This window comes from Vulpes vulpes, chromosome 4 (assembly GCF_048418805.1).
Source record: "Vulpes vulpes isolate BD-2025 chromosome 4, VulVul3, whole genome shotgun sequence".
NCBI classification, from domain to species: domain Eukaryota; kingdom Metazoa; phylum Chordata; class Mammalia; order Carnivora; family Canidae; genus Vulpes; species Vulpes vulpes.
The window spans coordinates 33160601-33188368 of record NC_132783.1 but is presented as its reverse complement, the minus strand read 5'-3'; the positions used below and the strand labels follow the sequence as shown (position 1 = coordinate 33188368).

Genomic DNA, 27768 nt, shown 5'->3' with positions numbered 1-27768 from the left:
CTCCGTACTCGCACTCGCCTTTTCGGAGGCGTACCAGAGAACGGTGTCGCCCACCCTATGACGCGGAAACCAGCTCCATAAGGATCTGGAGACGGAAAGGTTGAAGGACGAAATCACCGGCCCAGTATTTTGGGAACTGGACAGAGTAAGTTCGAAGTAAACTGTAGATCGTGTCGCTCAGGTTGAGTGAGGTTTCAAGTCCTCTAAGTCCTTTGTCACGCGCTCCATTCTATCATGTGTCGGCCCTTTCACTTCGTCCCCTCCCACAAACCCATCGGTTTGGTTTGCGCGTCCTGTTTCTCTGCGCACGCGCAAAGGTCCTTCAGCGGCCCTTGTAGTTCCAGTTTTCGGAGATGGGGGGCGCATATCGTCCGGCTTTAGGAGATTGGGGGCCCGCCCGGTGTTTGGCAGCGTACTTGGGAAAGGACTGGTGTCGACGGGGGGCCGTCGCCGAAGGTGAAATTGCCGGGCCTCGTAGATCTGAGCGTTGGCGGCCAAACGATAGCGGGTGTGAGCACTTAAGTTTTTAAAGTTAAGTCATTTTCTCTTTTTCGGGATTCTAGTTTTTGTCATCAAAGAATCGAAAAATCCAGTTACGGAAGGGAACTGACAAATTATAAACGTCAGTGTAGTGTACTGAGTGCGTTAATAAATGTGCTTGAGGGAAAATAGATGAGGAGGCAGTAAATTAGGGGAGACGTGGTGGTGGAAAGCTAGAGAGAGTAAGATGCCATTTAACGTGGGCCTTGAAAATTGAATAGGAGTTTATAAGGCAAGTAAAGACAAGACTAATTCAAAGAACAGGCACGGTGTTCTGGTACCGTTGAATGGTCAGCCATGGTAGAACAATGACTTAACGTTTTTGACACCGTTTCCTCTAGAAATGGTAAAGGCTATAGATGAGCATCCTAGGAAGATGCATGCACGTCAAGACATTTTACGTATGATTTTGTTGGGAAATTGTGGAACACCTTGAAATGGCCAGGAAAAAAGATACTGGATGTCTTCTCTAGCTGGCTCTTCCAGGTTCTCTCTTTCATTATCATTGAGCTATTTTACATTTGTGTTAGTTGTAGGAAACTATTGTAATGGAACTTAGTCTTGTAGTTTATCAGTTTTGCAGTTATGGCCCTAACCAGTTTTGCATCTATTAACAAATTCATTTCAGTGTTCCTGATTGCTTAGATCTTTTAATTCTCCTTTGAACTAGTTTTTTAATAGAATATTTTAAGTAGACCCCATGCCCAATATGGGCCTTGAACTCTCAACCCTGGGATTGAGTCGCGTGTTCTACTGACAGCCAGCCAAGTGCCCCCTCCAGAACTAGTTCTTTTGTTTTGTTTTGTTTTTTTAAGATTTTATTTATTCATGAGAGACACAGTGAGAGAGGAAGAGACAGAGGGAGCAGGCTCCTTGCCGGGAGCCGAATTCGGGACTCCACCCCCAGACCCTGGATCACACCCTGAGCCAAAGGCAGAAGGCAGATGCTCAGCCGTTGAGCCACCTAGGTGTCCACTGAACTAGTTTTTAACACTTAACTAATTCCTTGATTAATTTCACTAAAATAAAATATTTGATACGTATTCATTTTATGTTAATTTATATTTAAATTCCTTTGTTTAAAATTTCTCTTTTGGGGCACCTGGGTGGCTCAGCGGTTGAGCGTTTGCCTCTGGCTCAGGTGGTAACACCGGGTTCCTCATATTGAGTCCCGTGTCGGTCTCCCCACAGGGAGCCTGCTTCTTCCTCTGCCTCTCTCTGTGTTTCTCATGAATAAATACATAAAATCTAAAATAATAATAATAATAAAATTTATCTTTCATCAATTTCACAGAATTCATAAGAATGTTTGAAACTCACCCAAAATTCCATAGACTTTAGGTTAAGAATATCTGGGTCAGAATACAGAATGTATCATGACAGGCTGTAAGAGGTCTACTAAAAGGTGGGCAATGTAAGGGAGTCAGACTTACCAGAGCTTGTTCACTTAACTGAGCATGTTTACCCAGCTGATTTTGGCCAATTCACTTAATTTTTAAGCCTCTGTAAAAAGAATTTGAAAGGAACCACCTAATTGTGATTGTGAGGATTTAAAACAATATGTGTAAAGTAACTGGACTTGTTACACAGTACCTTTATTGTTTGTGTGAAAGCCTCTGTTTAGAAGCCAATTTGATGTCACTAATTCATCAACAATTTTTTTTTCAATTATTTATGATAGTCACAGAGAGAGAGAGAGAGGCAGAGACACAGGCAGAGGGAGAAGCAGGCTCCATGCACCGGGGGGCCCGATGTGGGATTCGATCCCAGGTCTCCAGGATCGCGCCCCCGGCCAAAGGCAGGCGCCAAACCACTGCGCCACCCAGGGATCCCCATCAACAATTTTTTAAACTTACATATTCTAAGAAAGTACTAAGGAATTTTTAATGTTGAAAAGTTTTAACATTAAAATTATAAAATTAGATCTGTGTTTTAGACAAGTTACACAGCTTATGAGGAGGATGAATGACTTCTAGAACGGTTTATAAATTGTTCCATATTGTAGTGATACTTTTTGTGGAAAATATTGGAGGGAAATAAAAACCATTCCAGAAGTTAAATCGGTAGGACTTGGTGACAGATTGGTAAATGATAAAATAATGATAATGTTACATTTTGTCAAGTACGTGAGAAGGTAGACTTGTCTTAGATCAAGACTCACGAAAGTACTGCTGTGTGACTTGATTTTCATAGCCATTGCATTGGGAAGTGAAATTATACCATATCTTGTTACTTCTTGTATCTTTCTCTTATATATGAAAATATATTTGATTATCTACAGGATATGTTTCTTAAGATCACAAATTACAGACAAATGTTAGGCACACTAGGCAAGAGTTTTAGAACTTAGTTTTTCAAGTCACAAAAGTAAACCTTAGAAAAGAGAATGAAGGAAGGTCTCTAAGATGAGAATGATGGAGAAAATCTGGTTTCGGGAAAAATTTGGACTTTGCATTTCTACAGTTCTGTCCACTATTTCCTTAGATAGTGGTTCTGACAAAAGGAATTGGAGAGCTGATAGACTGTCCTTTACAATTTGGAGTTTTTGCAAAAGAGAAGGTTAGCATTGAATCCTGCTGTATTGATCATTTATAGCTTCTGTTTGTATTTTATTTATAATCCTACCCTTTTTTTAAGCCTGCCTCTTTCAAAAGAACTTGAAATGCTTAACACTTTGTAATAGGAGATCCTTTTAAATATACTATTTAAGAAATGGATTGTGATTAAGCTTAAGTCTCTGCCTTTGATTAAAGAAAAAGTCTCTGCCTTTGTAGTTTTTGCATTCTAGTGGGGTAGACAGACAATAAAATTGTAATTCCAGGTAACAACAAGAGGATACAAGGAAATAAAGTGGTAGGGTGCCTTTGGCGCAGTTGGTTGAGGGGCTGCCTTTGGGTTGGGTTGTGGTCTCAGGGTCCTGGGATGGCCCCTGCCCCTATTAGTGGGACTCCCTGCTTCCCCCTTGCTTGTGCTGTCTCTCACATTCTCTATCTCTAAATAAATAAAATCTTTTTTTTTTAAAGGATACAAAATTGTGGCAGATGGAATGGATAGGGTTAGGATTAGCAGAACAGAAATGTTTTTAGATTGAGTGAAAGGCCTCTTTGAAAAAGTGACATTTATAGAGACCTGAATGAACAGTGAAGTAATCCCTCCAGATGTGGTGAGGATGGTGAAGAGAACAGCTAGAGCAAAGGCCTTGGGGTGGGAATGGCCTTAGCATGTTTAAGGAATGGTATGTCATAGTTGGAGTGAGCCTGTTGGAAAGAATTGTTAGAAATGTAGTTAGATATCCCCAGGCCAGATCAAATAGTGCCAGGCAGGCCACAGTAAGGGCTTTGGATTTCGAGTATTGATAAACCTTTGGAGGATTTTGTCCCAGAGATTGGCATACTCTGATTTACATATTTAAATAATTATTTTGGTTACTATCTGGAGAATTGATGGTAATTGATGAAAATGGAAGATAATGGATTGGAGAATTGATAATGGAAGAAGAGTAGAAGCAAACACAAGTTACAGTGTTCTTGGAGGAGAGTAGGCAAGACATGATAGTGTGGACCAGGTGGTTGTGAAAATAGAAAGTATTCTTATTTAGGATATATTTTATAAAGTTAGAGCTAACATAAATGCTCCTAGATTTGTTGTGGCATATTAGGAAAAGAATTTTAGAATTTTACTCTCAGCAGTGTTGTGATCAGTGTCTTCTGAGTTGGGAATGCATGGCAAAAAAAATAGGTGTGAGTTGGATTTTTGTTATTCTACATAAGAGAAACTCTTAAATAAGTGGAGATGTCAAATGAGCAATCGAGTGATGGAATGGGGGGAGCAAATGGGAGAAGTCAGCTCTAGAACATACAGTTTTGTGAAACATCAGCATGGAGCTAAAGAGCTTAAAGCCAGAGACCCTCAGAAAGGATATGTGTGGAGATAAGATGGAAACCCAGGACTCAATAGCATGTAAAGATAGAGCTAACTAGGATGGTCCAGTAAAGGAGATTAAGAAAACTCTCCTAGAAGCCAAATGAAAAGGTTTTCAAGGAAGTTTAACTGCAGATGCCCCTGAGGGGTTCCAGTAGTCCATGGAGATCACGGTTTTCAATTCACTAGAATGGTGGAAAGAGAAGCCTGACAGAATGGGTTGAAGGGAGAATTTGGGTGAAAAATGGGATTACTCAGCACTAAATGACACTTGATTGGTTTTAACACTGGGATGGGAAAGGTCCCTTGGAAAAGAAAAACCCGCTTCTATAGCTTACCAGTTAAGTTCCGCTTCTAGTGAACAGAAAAACAGTTAAGGGGCACCTGGCTGGCTCAGCCAGTGGAGCATGGGAGTCTTGACCTGAGGGTTCAAGCCACATTTTGGATAAATTGCTGAAAAATAAGTTCTTTAAAAAAAAGTTTTTTAAATAATCAGGAATAAATTATTTACTTGGAGTTTGAGATGGAGAATGTCTGAATACCTTAATCTTACACTTTGACAGGTTGAATTAAAAAAAATAGAAGTGTAGTTTGGTGTAATATAGACCTACTATATAGGAAGATAATCTGGCCCTGCAGTAAAAGTGCTTCAAAAAGTAAAGCTAGGATTCAGAGGTAAAACAAGGAAAATGAAAAGTAAACAATTAAGAGACTGAAGATAAAAATTTAAAAACCACGGGTCAAATGAAAATTTCCTTAACTAATTGCTAGGTGTTACCCCAAAGTTTGTCCTCTGCCAGCTGACAGTCTCTTAAGCTTTCGGACAATTAAAGGTTAATAATTATCTGAAAGTCTTCCTATACTTAGGACCTAAATTTACCTTTTTTCAATGAACAGGAATGGAAACTGAAGGTGGAAATCAAGAAAAGGCAATGGAAGAATGCACTGAAAAGAAAAAAGAAGTAGAAAAAAAGAAACGGTCACGAGTTAAACAAGTGCTTGCAGATATTGCTAAGCAAGTGGACTTCTGGTTTGGAGATGCAAATCTACACAAAGATAGATTTCTTCGAGAGCAAATAGAAAAGTCCAGAGACGGATGTAGGTGTATTTTACTGTACAACAAATGGAACAATGTAGTATATATATTATGGTACACCACATATTATATACAGGAGCATCTTTTATTTTTCCACATAAAACTCTCATAAAGGACACGAATTTCCTTAAAGGACTTACTAGGATACAATAAATTCAGACCAAGATTTCAGTTACTTTGAAAGTAACTGGCAACTCAGGTAGACTCTTGACCTCAGGGTCAAATTGAGCATTACTTTGGGCCTAGAAGTCCAGGGTTTTTCTTATGTGCTTACAGGCTTAATTCCTATGGGTTTTATGCATAAAAGGCATTTTATTTACTCCAAATCCAGAACTTAGTTTAGGAGTGTGATTAATATTTTATCCAGAAATCCTGGCTTGTTACTTTATTATATTCTGTAATGTATTAACTTTTGTATTTCTATTAGATGTTGATATATCACTTCTCGTGTCTTTCAACAAAATGAAAAAATTGACCACAGATGGAAAATTAATAGCCAGAGCACTAAAAAGCTCATCTGTTGTAGAGGTAAGAATTGTTACACAATTTATTTTATCACATAATTATTAGTTTATTAACCTCATGTACCCATTTAAAAGCTGGACTTGGAAGGCACCAGAATCCGGAGGAAAAAGCCCCTGGGGGAACGACCAAAGGATGAGGATGAGCGGACAGTGTATGTGGTAAGCCATTTTAAAAAAAAGCTCAGAGATAGTGATCGCAGACAAAATGACAAACACTTTCATATTACTAGTAAAAATTTATTAACCTTGAGGACTTTACTATTGCTTCTAATTTATTGTAGGAATTACTTCCCAAAAATGTTAATCACAGCTGGATTGAAAGAGTATTTGGGAAATGTGGCAATGTTGTTTATATAAGCATACCACATTATAAATCTACTGGAGATCCAAAGGGATTTGCCTTTGTGGAATTTGAAACAAAAGAACAAGCAGCAAAAGCTATTGAGGTAGGTCCAGAACCTAAAAGGAAAAGCAAAAAAATTAGCGAGTACTTTTAGTGACAATTTTATTGGTTTTTAATTTATTGATTTTTCAGTTTCTCAACAACCCACCAGAAGAAGCACCAAGAAAACCTGGTGTATTTCCTAAGACAGTAAAAAATAAGCCCATTCCTGTCCTTAGAGTATCAGGTAATTTAATTCAATGTTAATACTTAAGCATATGTAGTTGAAGGAAAATGAAAACTAACGATAGCATCGTTACAGAAGAAAAGAAAAAGAAGAAGAAGAAGAAAGGCCGAATGAAGAAGGAAGACAGTATCCAGACCAAAGAGTTAAATACGGACACAGATAAGGAGAGTGTTGCTAAAATGAAAAGATCGAGGACCACGTCTGAGGGATCAGAGGTAGAAATAACTGAACCCCAAAAGCCGCCCTCAAAGAAAAAGAAAAAACGGGAAAGACAAGAAGTATCCAGCCTACCTATAGTTAGAACAGGAAAGAGAAAGAGAAGTATTTCTGAAGAAGCAGAATCCCCAACTCCCAGGTCAAAAGTAAAGAAAGTGACTCAGAAAGACGTTAAAAAAGAAGATTTAGAAGTTTCCAAAGAAAACAAAGGTACCAACAACATTTATCTTGAGCTTATATAATCAAAGTTTTCTTAAACTTATGTCTTTCCTTTCTGGCATTTAAGATTTAGAAGTCTCTACTGAAGAGGAAAAGGATACTGGAGATGTAAAAGATGGATCCCTTTTAAAAGCAAAAAGGAAGCATAAGAAAAAACACAAAGAGAGGCACAAGATGGGAGAAGAAGTTATACCATTAAGAGTCCTTTCAAAGTAGGTAGACTATACAGTTCTGGTGTAGATTGACACCCTCCATCACCATTGCTAAAGTGCAATTCCAATTTGTATTGAACAGAGTTGCATATTAGCAACAGTCATGGCATGTAGCCAAGATCTGCATAAATTATGGGTTTAGGATGACTGAGGATTAAAAAGAAACCACCACACTAAAACATGGAAGCACTTATTTTTATCATGTCACAGCAAGTGCCTCCATGTTAAAGTAGAGGGCGTTCCTTATAGACTCAAAAAAATACAGCGTAAATATACCAGACAGGTAGTTCGGTGAGGCAGTCTTAAATATTTATAAACTTCTAAAATGTAAAAGTAAGACTTAACCATCACTAAAACATGGAAGCACTTACTTTTTTAGTTTCAAAGCAAGTACATCCACGTTTAAGTGGTGGGGAGCCCAGTCTTGGAAAAACGTAAATTGTGAAGATTCTTTAGCCTGTAAAGTAAGCTTAGAAATTAAGTCGTGTCCACTTGGAGACACCTCCACTGAAACATGGAAGCACTTACTTTTGTTTTACACAGCAGGTACCCCCATGTTAAAGCAAAGGGGAATCCCTCGGGGCTCTAAAATTAACAAACTTGCCATATTACATTCGGAGGAATAATTTGGGTTCACTTCTACTAAAACATGGAAGCACTTACTATTTTGAAAGTCAAAGAAAGTACTTCCATGTTAAAGTTAAAGGGAGCCCAATCCAATCCACTTGAGGAGTGGAAAGCAAGTTAAAAGAAGAAAATTCCATACCTTTGGGAAGAAAGATTTTCTTAATTTTCCGGAATAGTACTCGCCCAGCGTTTTGTCTTCCCCTTGAAGGTTAAAAGGCAAGGACTTCGGGCACTTGTATTTATACTATTCTTAACTGCTGAATTCCTTTTGCCTTTTTATCTCTGAGAATCATTACAAGAGGTTTTTGTTATTCTAATGTATCAGCTCTCAGGGAATGTACGATCCTGGGTGGGTCTGGATACTTTTTTTTTTTTTTGAAGTATACAGATGTCAATAATAACAGCTAAGACCATTACCACAAGATATCCTCCTCTTTAAAAAAAAAAAAAAAAATCCCCTATCTGCTTGTTTGATGGCATAGATTAGAGTAACAATGAGTGCTCCTGTGGAGCCTGGAGAGGCATTGTGTTTCTATCTAGAGGACCTCTAGCTGTTTGAAGAAACATCTACATGTTAAATGTATGTAAATAAATAAATTGCTTCCATGGGGTGTTTTTTTCTTCTTAGAAATTCCTTTTGATTCTGGTAAATAATAAAGGATGTTATCTCCCAAATTGGAAGCAGTTTAACTAATAATCTTTAAATTATAATCTGCAATTATTCTCCCAGAGATGACTAATTGTTACTAGTTAATTAATTCAAAATTTTTATTTTCATAAATAAAAATATTTGAAACATACTCAAGAATTGAATGGCAAAATTTTAAACATTTAATCTAAATGTTAGGTCAGGGGAAACTTCCCTTTTCATATTTCCTGGATCGCTTAGAACTCTGAAGTAATTTGAATGTGTGTGTTTAAAGAAGGAAAAGTTAGGAGTGGTTACAAGATACTGAATGTATGTATTTAGATATTTACTTTTGCTCATCTGTGTTCACTATTTCAAAAGTGCATTCTTTTCATTGCAGGAGCGAATGGATGGATTTGAAAAAAGAGTATTTAGCACTGCAAAAGGCCAGCATGGCTTCCTTAAAAAAAACAATATCCCAAATGAAATCAGAGTCAAAAATGGAAACAAATGGAGTACCTACTACATCTGAAATAAAAACTGAAAAAAGTAAGCAGCACTATGATAGTTTTTGTAGCATTACATAATTAAATTTTCATTCTTCATCAGATTTAGTAATGAGTGCCTAGTTTATGAATTAAGCAAGTTTTGTAGTAACAAAAACTGTAATTTCTCATCCGTAACTTATCCTAATATATTAAGATATTATTTTGAATTCTTATAAATTGAAAGTATAATTTTTTCACATTTTAATCATGTTTATAGAATCTTTTTACTTATTTTGTGTCTATTAAGTCAAGTACTTTTTGATCAAGGGAAAGGGTCGGGGTTTTTTTTTTAAGGTTTTACAAATGTTTTTCTAACAACACTTTGCAATTAGAGTGGTAGAAATTACGGTATTTCATTTCATGGTAATCTGCAATAAGCAGGACAGGCAACATAACTTACTAAAGTACTTTACAGTTAATTTAAAATTAAGTTTGAATTAATTATTTAAATCAGCTTAAGTCTTCATTGTTATTCTAAAATGGGCCTACTATGTTAACTTATTAAGTGTAAGAGGCTTATTTCTGGCCTTTCCTTTTCAAATCAACAGCAAACAGTGAAGAGTGTTGTCCCCAGGAAAAGGTTAATGCAGCCGGACCACAGTTTGTGAGTGGCGTGATTGTGAAGATCATTAGCACTGAGCCTCTACCTGGCAGGAAACAAGTCAGGGTAATGCTTTTGTGTGTCAAGGGTAGTTGTTACTCTTTCCTCTTTAAAATTTCCCTGTATGAAAATGTTTTGCATTATAGAAAACAAAGCAAATCAAATTAGAATTTATTCCTCTGTGGAAAAATACTTGTATGATTTAATTCCACAATAATTATTGTGTTTCATTTGAAGCAAAATATGAAGTCTAAAATTGTACACTGGATCAGACTTGAGTACAGTTTAAACATCCTTTTATAGAACTGTACTTTTTTCTTATTTTTCAAGGTGCCCTTAATGGTTGTTGTTGTGTAGTTGAATGACGAAGGCATACTGTGGTCATTATAACTTAAAAGAATAAAAGTGGTAAAGTATTGTTATTATATGCCTTATTTAGACTTTATCTGTTTTCAGAGAAAATGGGTTTTAGAAAATACTTTGTCAAAACTTTAATCAGCATTAGAGTTCTCTGAAATTATTTTGAACTATTAATCATCTACTGTTGTAGATTTTTGAAGCAAGCTAGAGAGTGTTATGTGTTTTTATTAGAGCTCTTAGCTTTCAGTACATTCCTAAACGATTTTGTGACTTAAAGTCAGAACTAGAACTATTTTGATATAAAAGGGATCAATTGCATTTTTTATCTTAATATAAACTTTTTGTTTGTTAATCCTTTTGGAAATTGAAATTTTTTTCCTGGGAGAAATGCAAGATTTATTTGGAGAAAAGAGCTTTTGTTAAATTTTATTTTAAATGTTTTTGTTATTTTCAATTTGTGCTGGATAGTTCTAAAAATGAGAAACTGTTAAAGTCTTTTGTGAAAAGCCACAAAAGTTTTGTATCGGTGTGCAAATAGTTTTACACAGTTTACAAACATCTACTTTACAATCATTTTTTATTTACACATTTTATTGTCTCTAACAGCCTTTTGTACCGACACAATAATATTTCTTTCTCAGTGGCATATTCCTTTGTAAAATGTCATATGGTATGGCAAATATATTTAAAATTGTTATACTGACATTCATCATATGTTTTGGTTTTGCATAGACTCCTATCATTCATGTTTTTTAACTTGCATAAATCTTGTAAACTCTCATTATCTGAAACCCTGCTTCTATTCTATAAAATCTTGTAGCTATCACTAACACGGAAATTTAGATTCTTAAATATTGATAAGGCATTTAGTTAGTGCTGCCTGACTTGCCCCTGTGATTACCAGGCTAGTTTGTAATTTTAAGAAGGCTTTTAATTCAGGAGATTTGCCTAACATTATAATGTATATATATCATAAATATCTTTTGATTGTAGTAATTGAATCTATTATAAAACTTAATACTACCATTTAACATTCAGATTTCATCAGCTTGCTATCAATTAATGGTTTGCTTTATGTCTAAATTTAGTACTTAAGTATGTAGAGAAATGGGAAGAATTAAGTATATTTTGAGATAGGCAGTATGCTAAGAGTAGGGATGAGTTAAAATTTAGTCCTTGGCTTCACAGATTTTTACTGCTTAATCATTATTAAAATCTAATAAGCTTTCCTTATTTTATGAAATAACATTTTCACATATTGCTCAGTTTTTTCTGTATTTCAGACTTTAAAAAACCCAACTGCTAAAAGTAACCTAAATTCCTTGTGGCTTGAAATTTGGGTCAAAAGGAAAGGAAGCCAGTTGAGTAAAATACCTTTTCTTAGGTTGGGAATCTCGAGTAATTTCTTTAGCTTTCTGAATGGAAGTTGATGAATGAAGAATTATGTTAACATTCCTGCATAATTGCATTGTTTACACCTCAGAACTTGCTGGGGAAAAAATGATTAGGAATGCAGGAATCTTGTTAATTTGCCCTCACAGCAGGCATTATAGGTTAAACTTTTCCTTGCTGGGTGACCACAACTTGTTCAGAGGAGATTGTTTAAGCCTGTCATCAGAACGTGTGAGCTATAGTGAGATATTCCCATAGATCTACTCGAGAACCTGGGATTTTTGTAGAATCCCAGGAAACTTTTTTTCCATTCGTGAGTTTGAAAAAGCTGAATGTCTTTTACATACATTTTAAGTCATAAGTGATTTTGTACAAGTGAATGAAAACACTGTGCCCACCAATCCATTGTGAGTGGATAATTTTTAATTTTATTCACTATTGTAACTACACCGCCTTGGTACCTTCTTGATTTGGGGGTTGGGAGAAATTTTTGTACTTTATGTTCTACAAATCTATTGTCCTTGTGCAGTGTTCCCATTCTAATTAATATTTTAGGATTGTGCTTAATTAAAAGAGTTACGAATAGAGTTCAAGTTTGTTCAAGTCAATTTTTCAGTGTATTTGTGTAGTTTTAGGAGTGCCTAGCTGGCTCAGTCCCTGGAGTGTATGACTCTTGATCTCAGGGTTTTGAGTTTGAGCCCCAGGTCTGGTGTAGAGATTACTTAAAGATAAATCTTTAAAAGAATATATTTGTGTATATTTTAGAAGAAATGTTTAATGTAGGAAAGTTACTCGTTTCAAACTGTATGTGGCTTATTTGTATACTACATTTTGACAAAACCATGTGAATAATTTAGAATTCTCATGAAACATTATTATTTATTTCAATTTTTTCTAAATTCTAACGCAGGATACTTTGGCAGCAATCTCAGAAGTTGTTTATGTTGATTTGCTAGAAGGAGACACAGAGTGCCATGCTAGATTTAAAACTCCTGAAGATGCTCAAGCAGTAATAAATGCATGTACAGAAATTAAAAAGAAATACTGCTGGAAACTGGAGATCCTTTCTGGTAAAAATTCACAAAATAATCTTTTTTAATTCTTGTTTAGGGGTGATTCTGTTAGATTTTCTGTATTAAGTGCCATCAGACAACTATAGTTTTATTATTGAAATGCAATTAATGCCTTGAATATGTTTCTTCATATGTATCAGTGATCATCGTTTTTGTTTTTAAGGTGACCATGAGCAGAGATATTGGCAGAAGATTTTGGTAGATAGGCAAGCCAAACTTAATCAGCCTCGTGAAAAGAAAAGAGGCACTGAGAAGGTAATTCATTTTTTGGTTTTTGTTGTCGTCATTATTGTTCTATAGCCTAAATTCAACATTTGGATAAATATTTTCTGAAAGTTAATAATATGCAGACACAACAAAGACTTACATGGTAGATTTGTAGATTGCGACAGAACATTTGTTTTTCTGGATTTTAAAATACATGAAATCTATGAAATTAGAATTATTTTCCCCGTAAGGGTACACAATTTAGAGTTTTCTTGTTTTCCATTCTTTTATTGTAACTAGTTGTGGCAATTTAATCAGTATTGATTTCTAGCTGCTATGTTTTGTGGTTTGGTAGTAAATGATTATTTAAAGATTGTCTTATTGGTAAAACCCAATGTATTAAAGAGTGTAGTTTTTAAAGATATGAGCCTCCCCGGATAAGATTGGGAGGCTTTATGCATAATAGTTGCTACAGCAAAGATGAGCTTTATTCCTTTTTCTCTAGAATACTCAACAGGTGAAACAAACAAGCGTAAATTAAGCAACTTAAAGCAAGATTCTCAGTAATTTTGTTTTAAATAACAATAATTTATCATGCTTACTGTTGCTTGTGAGCTGTCACGTTTGTTCTATTGAAACAAATTACATGTAAAGATTAGTGCATGCTTAGGACTAATTAGGGCACATAAAAACTAATACTATTAAAATTTTAAAATGTGTGTGTTATAAAATATAAATCTGAAAACTTATATGTTCTTCTAGAATTGGTTAGCACTTAAAATCATACATACTTCCTGTATCCTATTTTTATTGCTTCGGGGTTCTATTTGTACAGTTCTCTTTTTTTTTGTTTTTATTAAATAAAAATCAAGTGTTTTTTCATCAACCTTGCATTGCTTAGGATTCACTGGAATTTGAGATTGAGGGAAGGTTTCCTACTGATCTTTATTAATTCTGTTTGCATGAGTACAGACTTAATTTGCTGAGATGTAGGAAGGCTACCTTCCTCCCTAAAGACTTTTTCAAGTCTATGAGGTGTTCATTTTAAAGCCTGCCTGAGATTATTTAAATGTTAAAAAATTGTTGATCCAGAACTCACAACTAAAATGAAATCATTTTGGTAAATAATAGTTATCCTTCTGATTGATGTGAAGTTTCATGTAGGTTATGTTTTTAAAAGTAGGAATTAAGCATTTTCTTTCCAGAAAAGGCTGACCTCAGTAAACTAAATTTAAGGCAAGGAAGTAAGCACTGAAGAGGGAGTTTTATAAATTCATTTGGAACACAATGCATAGCTCTATTATTGAGTTGGAACGTTTTTTCCTGATCTCATTTATCTGTTGCACCACCAAGCATTTTCTTAGCATGATTTTTTTTTTTTTTTTAAGATTTTATTTATTTATTCATTGGGGGGAGGCAGGGGCAGAGACCAAGGCAGAGGGAGAAACAGGCTCCATGCAGGGAGCCTGACTTGGGACTTTATCCCCCGTCTCCAGGATCAGGCCCTGGGCTGAAGGTGGCGCTAAACCACTAAGCCACCCGGGCTGCCCTCTTAGCATGATTTGTAAACAATAGAGGATCCTAGCTGAACCTAGGAACTGTGATAGTTGGCTCCTGTCACAAAATGAACATAAGGTGCCACACAAAGTGGGTATTATACAGGCTTTTCAGAGAAGACAGTAATTAGTATGTCAGTCTACTTTTTTGATAATCACTAAATTAATATTTTCTGAGTGCTTCTTTGTGTTGACCACTGTTCTAGGAACTGGACATAGAGCCATGAGTAACAAAATTCCCTGTTTTCATGAAGTTTATAGATGAACAGTTTAGGTCAGGTGATGACAAGTACTATGTAGAAAAATCAGATTTAAGGATATCATGAGATAGCTTTAAGTCAAGTGAGGTTGTCTGGGAAGTACTCTGTGAAAGTGACATTAGGAAAGTCAGCAAACCAGCAGGAGAGTTTAAAATGCACAGCTTTCAAGGCAGAGGCAACAGAAAGTACAGAAGCCTTGACGGGAAAGAGGCTGTTACAGTTAGAATACTGGGAGTAAGTACCTTAGTAACAGAAGTTAAATGTTACTAGCAGCCAAAAGTATAACATTGGCACTTTTTTCATATGACCCCTCAACCTTTCCACGGTAGTATTGTATTACTTGGCCAGTAATTGAATAAAGAAAAGTATTTAAAGTATTGATAATAAATCTTGATTTTTGATTTTCACCTTATGAGGCAGGAGACTGGGGATTTTCCTAAGCCTCAATTTATATGGAATTAAAAGAGGAATAGGTGAAGGAAACTGTTATTTTCTATTTTTGGTATTTTTACATATAAAAATCAAGTGTGAGGGGGCAATCCCTGGGTGGCTCAGCAGTTTGGCACCTGCCTTCAGCCCAGGGCATGATCCAGGAGTCTTAGGATCCAGTCCCACATTGGGCTCCCCATAGGGAGCCTGCTTCTCCCTCTGCCTGTATCTCTGTCTCTCTCTGTGTGTGTGTGTATGTGTCTCTCATGAATAAATAAATAAAATCTTTAAAAAAAAAAAAAATCAAGTGTGGGTAAGACCTCCCGCAAAAGATTGGTAAGATGAGGGAAATCTCTATCAGAAAGGGTCTCCTTGCTAAACCAAGCCTTTGTAGTCTTCCCTATCACTTTGAGCACTTGGTAAGAGTAGATAACAGCTACTGGAGACAGTTTGTCTTTTCTCATTTGTCATTAGCTTTTAAAACATATTTGAAATGTTTTTTATCACCATGGTCTTTTCTCTACAAATTACTGGTATTTGGATATTCAGCAAGTAAAGACAGAATTCACAAGATTTGTGAACAGTTATAAATATTTATATTTTTGACTTACCTCACTGATGAAGCTTTTTAGTTTAATCTTAAAGTGACTTCCTAGGAAAACAACAAATACAGGGTACCCCTGTTTTCATTTCCAAAGTAACCAAACCTTTACTTCCATAGATGCAAGCCTTAATTCTGGCTTTGCTGAAGTCCAAAGACCTTTGAAATTACGCTGGTCAAAGTGGTCCTCAATGTGGCCATCCATTACTGTTTTCTGTCATAAACAGATCATTTGGTAACCTGGGCAACTTTTGAACTTTAAATACTTGTATTTTTAACTCTTCCAGCCAGTCTATTGACTGACTCACTCTCTAGCTTTTGAGTAAACTTTTAATGTTTTACTAAACATTTTAAGAAACTAAAAAATAAATCAAGTGACTTCCTGCCAAAGCCACAGTCACCAGACACCTCAAAGAAACTCTGGTGAATACTTTAAAGAGAATAAGATTTTTATTTCTTCCAAGGATATATAATTAAAAATTTTACATCAAGAAATCTTTTCAGCAGCCCCAGTGGCTCAGTGGTTTAGCACCGCCTTCAGCCTAGGGTGTGATTCGGGAGACCCAGGATTGAATCCTGTGTCAGGCTTCCTGCATGGAGCCTGCTTCTCTCTCTCTCTCTCTCTCTCTCTCTCTGTCTCATGAATAAGTAAAATCTTAAAAAAAAAAAAAAAAAAGAAAGAAAGAAAGAAAACTTTTGGAATATTTTGACATCGAAATATTGATGTCTGCTTTCTACATTTCATTTGCCACCTTTAAAAATATTAAAGGGGCACGTGACTGGCTCAATCAGTGTAGTGTGTTATGTGACTCTTGATCTCGGAGTTGTGAGTTTCAAGCCCCATGTTCGGTGAATAGATTAATTAAAAACAAAGTCTTTAAAAATTTTTTTAAAGTTAAAGTCTTTATGTAAGGGTATAATAAATAATAATAAGTACTCTTAAAAGCAAATCCTTAATTGGAATATTCTAATTTTCAAATTTGTAAGCAAACGTTTGTTTAGCACTCAGCCCAAAATAAAATGTCTCATTCAAATAATGAATTCTCATTTATTATGTATTTACAAAGGACTGAATATCCTTTAAGAAACATCTTGGTAATTAATACTGAATCCCACGGGGATATGAGACAACTAACAAATATGGGTCCCAAACCCTCCTAAGAGGTTAAAAATTGCCAACATGGATTGGCTATCTTTAATTGAAAAAATCTTAGTGATGTGGTACTATAGTGGGAGTATTTTAGTAATTCTAAAGATTTAACATCTATTATATTTAATAAACCATAATCCTAAATAGTTCTCCCTCTAATTGATTTGGACTAAGCTTAATTTATCTCATTTGTCTATCTTTCCCTCTGTATTTTTTTTTTTAAGATTTTATTTATTTATTAGAGACCATACAAGCAAGGGGAGCAGGAGAAGGAAAAGCAGGGTTCCCAGTGGTCAGGGAGCCCAGTGGAGGGCTCCATCCCAGGGCCCTGGGATCATGACCTGAGCCAAAGGCAGATAGATATTTAAATGACTGAGCCACCCAGGCACCCCCACCTTTCCAAAAAAATTGTATTCAAACTGATAGTTTTGAAATTTTTTTACTCTTAATTATCTTTTTGTTTTAGGTGTCCAATATATTCTAATTTCTAATTTCTTTCTCCATAGTTAATCACCAAAGCTGAAAAGATAAGACTTGCGAAGACTCAACAAGCAAGTAAACATATTAGATTTTCTGAATATGATTGAAAAACAATTTTGCTTCACCTCTTAAGATTTCACTGGTTACTTGAACTTTTCTTAGGAAATACATTTTATTTTATAGTAATAAATAATGTTTTTCTGAAACCTATGTTAATGAGAAGAAATACTTTTGTTCCTTGTAAGACTTTCTTGAGACAAGTACATGTATACCACAGCTTTTCATTAAACATTCTATTTGCTGAAATTATCTTACACAAATCAACCCCAAAGTGATTTAGTAAATGTTTTCAACATTATCATTAATTTTGTTGTTTTTATATTACAAAAACAATATTTGCAAAAATAATACTATATAGTAGAAAAAAATGTTTGACATTGGATTCACTGTACTTATTTTGTAATTTGCTCTTGCTTTCCAAATGTCTAGGATATCTTTTCATGTTGATTTATACAGAGACATATGTGTGATATTTCATTCTGTTTCTTGCACTTTGCTTACCTGAGCTTCCACTAAATGGGCCATATGAACTGTTCCCAATTAAAATGTTAAACTTTAAAAGTATTGAGTTTGTTTCTCATAAATGAAATTAAACATTTTATTTTGTCTAACTAAAATAACATATACCAGATGCTGTGAACATGGGGAAGAAAAAATCTAAAAATCAGCCATAAGCAAAACTGTATATTTTTTTTTTTATTCAGAAAAATTTCAGACCTGGAGTATTTAAGGTCTTCTCAGAACTGAACCCACAGGGCCTATTCATTACTGGCATCTTAATCCCTTATCAGAATATCAAAAATGTACTCTGGACAGCCATGGGGTTTATTCCCTTAGGCTATAAACTATATGCAGTTCCATCAGCTTTGTCCAAAATTGGGTGCACTTTGGATTTGGTGCCCTTTCTATGCCTTAGGAAAGACTTCTAGTCAGGAAACTACTCTCAGGAGCCAGGGATTTGAGGAGATTGGCTACCTCACTGTTGGGGTGACAACTGCCACATTGCTCATAGTAGTAAGAAAGAGCAGACAACTACAAGTTCAACAGAAGCATGGTTATATAAACTACAGTACATCACTACCATGAGATGCAACAACAATCACTAGAAGGTAAGTTTCATGGAAATAGGGATACAGTATTGTTCACTATTTTTTTTTTTTTTTAGATTTTAATTATTTGACAGAGCACAAGGAGTGGGGAGCAGCAGATGCAGAGAGAGAAGCAGACTCCCTGCTGAACAGGGAGCCCAACTGGGCTCAATCCCAGGACTCCAGAACCAAGATGTGAGCCAAAGGAGGCACTTAACCAACTGAGCTACCCAGGTGCCTCTTGAATAACAATATCAAAATGCTTATAGCTCTCCAAAAGATGTAGCTCATGCCCCGAAAACAAAAAGCTATTTTATGTCTTGAGTCCATTTGATATGTTTGGTTAACTTCTGATTGGGTAGATCTGATTTTGGCTCAGGTCATAATTTCAGGGTCATTTGATCGAGCACCTGCATCAGTATCAAGAGTCTGCTTGAGTTTCTCCCTCTTGCACTCATGGTCTCTTTCTCAAATAAATAAATCTTTTTTTAAAAAAATTGTCAGGGGTACCTTGCTGTCTCAATTGGTTGAACATGTGACTCTAGATCTGAGGGTTGTGAGTTTTAAGCTCCATGTTGGGCATACAGCTCTAAAAAAATTATCATGATTTAAGGGTTTTTCCCCCCTATGCTTGAAGAACTTTTCTTGGAATTACTTAAAAAAAGAACCATTCAAACATATACCTGCCTAGTCTGTATTTTATTTTATTTTATTTTATTTTTTTTAATTTTTATTTATTTATTTATGATAGTCACAGAGAGATAGAGAGAGAGGCAGAGACACAGGCAGAGGGAGAAGCAGGCTCCATGCACCGGGAGCCCGACATGGGATTCAATCCCGGGTCTCCAGGATCGCGCCCTGGGCCAAAGGCAGGCGCCAAACCGCTGCGCCACCCAGGGATCCCATGTATTTTAAATAAAGTGATTTATACAAAAATTGGATGGATGTATTAAAATTAATCTTGATATCCTATGGCTTAACTAGTAAATTCATTATTCAGCTGATTAGATTTTGAACCCAATGGATATGGTCAAATAATAATGTATGTCCTAAAATAATAATGTGTATATTACAGTACTTAAGTATTATAAAATCCATTATTTCTGTTGCAATATAAATAGCCCATAAATTAAGGTGTGCAGGAAATACACCTTTGTTTTCTTAAAATTCAAGTTAATCTCTATTTCAAGCCTCATATCCCACAAAATTCTTTTTTTTTTTTTTTTCTTAATTTTATGATAGTCACAGAGAGAGAGAGAGGCAGAGACACAGGCAGAGGGAGAAGCAGGCTCCATGCACCGGGAGCCCGACGCGGGATTCGATCCCGGGTCTCCAGGATCGCGCCCTGGGCCAAAGGCAGGCGCCAAACCGCTGCGCCACCCAGGGATCCCCCTCCCACAAAATTCTTAATCAATTTAGGGTTTTCTCCCTTTTTCTTAAAGTTGAATCAGCATTCTGGATGCTTATGCAATACCAAGTGGGAGGAGCACCCATTTGTCTCAGTCATATTATCTGAGAAGGCCACCATCCCAGTTGGTTCCAAGTCATTCGTTTACTCCAGGTTTATAGGTATCCCTGTTCCTCCCACATAGTTAGCCCAGTAGGTCTCATCCTACTTCTCAGGCATGCACAAGACTCAAAAATAAGCAGAGAGCTTTTGTACTGTGCTATACTTGCCCAGTTCATGAAATAAACAGTGATTGTTGACTGACTTCACCATTGGAGTAAGGATAGGCCATATGCGACTCAGCAGCATATTTATACAATAAGTATGCTAGAGAAGAAAAATAGAAAAAAGAATAAAGCTTAAGAGCAAGTGAGAAATTATATTATTTACTCGTTTTTTAAGTAGGCTGTGCACCCAATAGGAGTTTAAACTCCTGACCCTGAGATCAAGAGTCACATGCTTTACTAACTGAGACAGTCAGGCGCCTTTGCCCTGCTTATTTACTATTCTTTGGTTGCAAGAAATAGAAACTAACTGCACTAGATTAAGCAAAGGAAAAGATTAAATATGTGGGAGACTTGTGAAATCTGAGGAAGTAGATGAATAATAAAGCTCATGAAGTACAGGAGACCAGGCAGCTGTGGATTTCCTGACAGGAGTTTTTAGAGAGGCTACTTCAAATTACTGTAAGTTGACTCAGCAACTGTGTTCTTTAGGCTCATGGACTCTAAGTTTAAAATTCCAGTTCCCTGATTAGGAGACAGTGATGATCAAGCTTGAATCAGGTGCATTCTTACGTTAACAATTAGAAGTAGATACTCTAATACATCAAAACTACAGGTTTGATAATTCATTCTTAACGAAGGCAAAGGTTGTTAGCTGACCTTTGTTACCACCAAACCTACTAATTCTTTTACATCACTAGAATTGAAAAGACAGCATATGTAAAGATACTAAAGTAGGAACTTGCCTAGTGTGTTTGGGACAGTGAAAAAATCTTACCAGCTGAAGAAAGTTGGTAAAAAGAAAATGGGACAAGATAAAGAATGAGAAAGATTGCTAAGGATCGGTCTATAGAAATTTTTTGAATGTCATATTCAGGGATTTGCCGTGTAGCAACTATAGATTTTAAACAAGGGAAAGAGGGATCCCTGGGTGGCGCAGCGGTTTGGCGCCTGCCTTTGGCCCAGGGCGCGATCCTGGAGACCCGGGATCGAATCCCACGTCGTCGGGCTTCCAGTGCATGGAGCCTGCTTCTCCCTCTGCCTGTGTCTCTGCCTCTCTCTCTCTCTCTTCCTGTGTGACTGTCATAAATAAATAAAAATTAAAAAATAAATAAATAAACAAGGGAAAGAAAGAAAAAAATAAACAAGGGAAAGATAAAGTATAGGTCTCAAAAAACCAGCATCAATATGTCGACTACTGGAAGGGAAAAAGGAAGAAACAGGTATCAGTGAATCAAGGTTAAAGCTACTAAAATACTTCAGTCTTGAAGAAATGGGAGTTCAGTGAAAATAACATTTTGTGAATGCAGGCCTGGGTCACCAGAAGAACTGACAATCCTTGGTGACTGATCAAAGTGTTGGTGGAGGAGTGCCTTGGTACTTCAGTCTGTTGAGCATCTGCCTTCAGCTTCCTGGGATCAAGCCCAACATCTGGCTCCCTGCTCAGCGGGTGTGCGCATGCTTGCTCTCTCTCTCTCTTGCTTGTGTGCACCCTCTCTCCCTCTCCCTCCCTCTCTCTCTCTCTCTCTCTCTCTCTCTCTCTCTCTCTCAGATATCTTTAAAAAATGGTAGGAATGAAAGAGCCAAAGCTATCTAGGAGATTTTAGGCTAGGTGACCGAACACATCAGTTGATTTAAAAAAAAAGAATGAGGGATCCCTGGGTGGCGCAGTGGTTTGGCGCTTGCCTTTGGCCCAGGGCGCGATCCTGGAGACCTGGGATCGAATCCCACGTCAGGCTCCCGGTGCATGGAGCCTGCTTCTCCCTCTGCCTATGTCTGTGCCTCTCTCTCTCTCTGTCTCTCTGTGACTATCATAAATAAATAAAAATTTAAAAAAAAAATTAAAAGATATTTTAAAAAAATAAAAATAAAAAATAAAAAAAAAATAAAAAGAATGAGAGTTGATTTTCAGGAGGTGGGCTGGTGGAGTAAAGATATTGTAAGCTTTTTAATATGTGTTAATTTGGGGGTGGAGTTCTACATGAAAAAGTCCAACAAATTGTTTGACAATTATAGAAACTATAATCAGATAATAGCAGAGGCCAAATACAAGGACATGGGTTTCCCCCAAATAACTGCTATTGAAGCTGTGATGAAAGAGCAATCGTCTGGGAGTATAGGTTTATGTGGGGTTTTTTTGTTTTTTAAAGATTTTATTTACTCATGAGAGACGCAGAGAGAGAGGCAGAGACAGGCAGAGGGAGAAGCAGGCTCCATGCAGGGAGCCCGACGTGGGACTCTATCCCAGGACTCCAGGATCACACCCTGGACTGAAGGCAGGCACTAAACCGCTGAGCCACACAGGCTGCCCAGGTTTATATATTAGCCATCTAGTCATCTATATATGCAAAAGCACAGCTAAAATTCGATAAAAGTAACCTAAGCATTTTGTGTTGCATAAAGCACCTTAAGTAGTACAACATGTAATAGAGAACTGGGGGTGCCTGGGTGGCTTGGTCGGTTAAGTTTCTGACTCTGGCTCAGGTCATGATCTCAGGGTCCTGGGATTGAGCACTGTGTCCGGTCCCTGGGCACAGTGGGAATTCTGCTTATCCTTCTCCCTCTACCTCTATCCCTCTCCTCGAGCTTTTTTTAAAAATAATCTTTAAAAAAAAGGGGGGGGGGGCAGCCCTGGTGGCGCAGTGGTTTGGTGCCACCTGCAGCCTGGGGTGTGATCCTGGAGACCTGGGATTGAGTCCCACATCGGGCTCTCTGCATGGAGCCTGCTTCTCCCTCTCCCTTTGCCTGTGTCTCTGCCTCTCTCTCTGTGTCTATGAATAAATAAATAAGATCTTAAAAAAAAAAAAAAAGATGGAGTGGTGAATGGTTCTAAAATAAAAAACAAAAAAAACTGCTTTGAAGTTTGTAAAGCGCAATGAAATTTTACAAAAGGAACACCTGGATAAACCCCCAAGTGAAGAAACAAGCACCCTGAGCCTCTCTTCCAGTCACCGTCCCTCCACAAATGGAGAAGGCTTAACAGTATAGGTTACTTTCAACTGATTTTGTACTTTATATAAATAGAATCAAATGTTTAAATGTTCTTTTGTGTCATTGGTTTGCTCTTTCCAAGAAAACTTCTAAATCCTCAAAAAGAAACCAGTTCTTTACATCAGCATACATTTATACAGTTGTGAATGCTCTGCAAAGGTTAAGATTGAAGTGGAGGAGCGATGTTAAAAGTCACTAATAATAAATAGATGATGAGCCCGTCTGAGTACATATATTAATGTGTCTAATTTTAAAAAGCATGTATCAAATGTGTGCTGTTACATTCATTAAACACATTTTAGGGGTGCCTGGGTGGCTCAGTTGGTTAAGCACCTGCCTTTAGGCTCTGGTCATGATCCCAGGTTCCTGGGATGGAGCCCTGAGACAGGCTCTGTGCACAGTGAAGAATCTGCTTCTCCCTCTGCCCCTCCCCCTCCTTACTCTCTGTCAAATTTTAAAATTTAAAAAAAAATTTTTTTAAATACACAAATCAATAACTGATCACTTTGGTGAAGAACTGAAATAAATATACTATTTTAGGTCTTTGTGTCCTGCTTGTGTTTTGTTTTTGTTTGTTTGTTTTTAAGATTTTATTTGGGAGAGTACCTTTGAGCAGTGGGGAGTTGGAGAGCAGAGGGAGAGGGACAATCAGAGTGCTGAGCATGGAGCCCCAACTTGGGGGCCCCATCCTGGGACCCTGAGATCATGACCAAAATCAAGAGTCAGATGGTTAAAACAGTCGAGCCACCCAGGTGCCCTATTTGCACATTTTAATAAACATGAATTTTATTCATCTTTTTAAATATAAGTAAGAAGTAAAGAATCTTTCAAATATAATCCTCACATTTATTTGAGAATCCTTGTTGACACCTGTGCAATAAGACATTGGCCCGTGAACTTTAATTACATTGTTATTTTCAACAGACCATTTTTGGCCTGAAAATTCTTGGAGTAACTGGTGACCCACTTAAAATTGTTGAACTGTTAAAATTGTTGGTTTAACTTTGAATCAGGCCATTTTCAAAGTCATGATTTTTCAAGTTCCCTAAAATAAAATCAGACTGATAATTAGTATGCATATCTATTACTCAGGAAATCCAAACAGTTTTAAAAGAAAGTAATAGAAAAAAACAAAAAGAAAAGAATGTTTGGGAGCTTTAGCTGCTATTACTAAGGAAACCAACTATTTGCCCTGTCACTAGATATAAAAAGGAAAAAAAATAAAAGCCAGGAAGTCTAATAAAGAGTAAGGAAGAAAGACTAAATAAAGGAATGAATATATATTTTTAAATTACTACAAGCACTAAAAATAACGGGGTGCCTGGATGGCTCAGTTGGTTAAGTGTCTGACTTCAGGTCAGGTCATGGAGTCTTTGGAGTCCTGGGATAAGCCCCATGTAGGCTCCATGCTCTATGGGGAGTCTACCTCTCCCCTCCCCAGTCATGGTTTTTCTCTCTCTCTCAATTTTTTAAAAAAATAAATTACTACTTTTTTTAGCTTCCATGCCCAAGGTGGAGCTTTAACTCATGACCCTGAGGCTGAGTTACTAGCTGTACTGATGGAGCCAGCCAGGCACCCTCATAACTTTAAATTTTTGTATTATTTATTTATTAAAAAATGTATCTTTCTTAAGATTTTACTTAAATTAAAATTTAATTTCTACATCCTATATGGGGCTTAAACTCATGACCTTGTGACCTATAGTCAGATGCTTCACGGAATGAGCCAACAAGGCTTCCCATTGAGTTGTGAACTAAAGTCCCAGGTTGAGCATAGAGCCTACTGTAAAAAAAAAAAATTGGGGGGAGCACCTGAATGGCTCAGTTGGGCATCCAACTCTTGGTCTCCATTCAGCTCTTGATCTCAGAGTTATGGGATTGAACCCCACATTGGGCCTACTTAAATAAAAATTTTTTTCTTAAAATTCTTTTATCTTTGAGTTACATAAATAACACAAATTCACTAAGAAAAAGAACTAGAAAATACATGAGAACAAAAAAGAAACGGAAGTCACCAAAATTGTATATGTATTATTACACTTTCTTAACTTCCCATGTTTACTAAATAGTATACAGTAAAAATTTTTCTGTCAATAGATACTATGTTCTCTGAGTCAGGTTTCTTGTTGTTTTCTTAAGATTTTATTTTTAAATAACCTCTACACCCAGCATGGGGCTCAGACTTACAACCCCAAGATCAAGAGTCCCATGCTCTTCCAACTGAGCTAGCTAGGTGCCCCTCCAAGGCAGATTTTTAAACTACAAGTTATAGATGGTAATGTTATGTACCATCTAGCATATGCTTGGCATATGGTAGTCATTGGTCAGTTGTGCATCTTTCAACAATAGCATCATTATTTTTAATAGCTACTTGGTACACCATTATGTACCTACTATAGCTTGTAAGATTTATTTTATTTTTAAATCTCTACAGGGCAGCCCGGGTGGCTCAGTGGGACCCGCAGTTGAGTCCCACGTCAGGCTCCCTGTGTGGAGCCTGTTTCTTCCTCTCCCTGTGTCTCTGCCTCTCTCTCTCTCTTTCTCATGAATAAATAAAATATTTTTAAAATTTTTTAAAAAAAATTTCTATACCCAACATGGGACTCAAACAACCTTGAGATCAAGAGTCACTCTGCTGACTTGAGCCAGGCAGGCGCCCCCTGCTATAACTTATTAATCAACTCATAATTACTTGACATTTGGTATGTGTGCATTTTGGATAAATTCCTAGAAGTGTTGGGGCACCTGGGTGGCACAGTCAGTTGAGTAACCAACTCTTGATTTTGGCCTAGGTCATGATCTCAGCGCCCTGGGCTTGGACCTGCATCAGGCTCTGCACTCAGCATGGAGTCGGCTTGAAATTATCTCTCCTCCCTCTGCCCTCCCACTCGTGCTCTCATTCTCTCTCTCTCTCTAAAATCTTTTCTTAAAAATTTCTAGAAGTGTTCATGACAGGCAAGTGGTGGAGTACAAAGGAAGTGGTCCATGAATTCCTAAGTAAGAAGCTGCTAAATATTTCTCCTTTTTAAAATATTTATTGGGACGCCTGGGTAGCTCAGCAGTCAGGTGCCTGCCTTCGGTTCAGGTCGTGATCCCAGGATCTGGGATTGAGTTCCGTGTAGGGCTCCCTGCAAGGAGCCTGCTTCTCCCTCTGCCTATGTCTCTGCCTCTCTCTTTCAGTCTGTGTCTCTCATGAAGAAATAAATAAAATCTTTAAAAAATAAATAAAGCAGGCAGCCCAGGTGGCTCAGCGATTTAGCGTTGCCTTCAGCCCAGGGCGTGATCCTGGGGTCCCGGGATCTAGTCCCACATCGGGCTCCCTGCATGGAGCCTGCTTCTCCCTCTACTTGTGTCTCTGCTTCTCTTTCTTTCTCTCTCTCTCTCTCTCTCTCATGAATAAATAAAAATCATTTTTTAAAATAAATAAAGGCTTCACTAAATGTAAAACTTGGAACTATAAAACTCCTAGAAAAAGACATAAAGAAAACACTCCTTGATTATTGTCTTCGCAATGATTTTTGGGATTGGACACCAAAAGCTTAGTCGTCAAAGGCAAAAAGAAACAAGTGGAACAAAGTCAAATTAATAAACTTTCATACAGCAAAGGAAACAACCAACAAAATGAAAAGCAACATATGTAATGAGAAAATACTTGTAAATCACATATCTAAGGAAATCATATAATTTAGTAGCCAAATATGTATATACATATATCTGATTAAAAGAATGGGCAGAGGACCCAAATGGACATTTTTTCAAAGACATACAGAGGGTGGTACTGTATGCAGGTACCTAAAAAGATATTAAATATCAGTAATTACCAGGGAAATTAAAATCACAACCACAGTAAAATCACCTCACACATGTTATCATGGCTGCTATCTATAGAACAATAGATACCAAGTGTTGGTAAGGGTATGAAAAAACAGGAACCCTTGTACCTGTTGGTGGGAATGTAAATTGGTACATCCATTATGGAAAATGGTATAGAGATTCCTCAAAAACTTAAAAATAGTACTACCATGTGATCTAGCAATCCTGCTACTAGGTATATATACAAAAAAAAAAAAAAAAAATGACATCAGTATCCTGAAGAGATGTTTGGGCTCCCAAGTTCCTTGCAACATTATTCACATTAACCAAGAAATGGAAACAATATAAGTGTCTGTTGACAGATGAATGCATAAAGAAAATAATGATATATGGAGGCAGTGGATTATTATTAAGCCATAAAAAATGAAATCCTGCGATTTGTTACAATGTTGATGATCCTGAAGGACATTAGTGACTAAGTAAAATAAGTCAGACACAGAAACACTATGATTTCACTTACATGTGGAATTAAAAAGGTCAAAATCATAGAATTATAACTTAGAATGATGGTTGCAAGGGGCTGAGGATGGTGGAAATGAGGTGATGTTAGTCAAAGGGTATAAACTTTCAGATATAACAGAGTAAGTTCTGGGGATCTAAAGTACACATGGTGACTACAGTTAATAATAGTGTATCGTAGGAACTCCTGAGTGGCGCAGTCAGTTAAACATTTGACTCTTCTTGGTTTCAACTCAGGTTATGATCTCAGGATCATGAGGTTGAGCCACCGATGGCACTCTGCTCAGTGCAGATTCTGCTTGAGATTCACTCTCCCTCTCCCTCTGCACCTCTACCGCACTCGTGTGAGTGCTCTCA

At 36.9% G+C, this 27768-nt stretch overlaps 1 protein-coding gene across 3 annotated transcripts; it reads left to right on the top strand.

Moving 5' to 3' along the window:
• The first annotated feature begins 7 nt into the window (after positions 1–7).
• Positions 8–17890, top strand: LARP7 (La ribonucleoprotein 7, transcriptional regulator). 3 transcript variants are annotated; one of them, XM_026013447.2, is made up of 13 exons: positions 8–145; positions 5359–5559; positions 5985–6085; positions 6157–6240; positions 6363–6527; positions 6617–6710; positions 6789–7136; positions 7213–7357; positions 9013–9161; positions 9709–9827; positions 12424–12583; positions 12750–12841; positions 17296–17890. In XM_026013447.2, the coding sequence occupies exons 2-13, from the start codon at positions 5361–5363 to the stop codon at positions 17374–17376; spliced, it is 1737 nt and encodes a 578-aa protein (XP_025869232.2). In that variant the 5' UTR covers positions 8–145; positions 5359–5360; the 3' UTR covers positions 17377–17890. The 3 variants fall into 3 exon arrangements, with proteins under 3 accessions (XP_025869232.2, XP_025869230.2, XP_072611499.1); XM_026013445.2 differs by having other exon boundaries at positions 6786–7136; XM_072755398.1 differs by lacking the exon at positions 8–145 and adding an exon at positions 380–531.
• The last annotated feature ends 9878 nt before the right edge of the window (positions 17891–27768 follow it).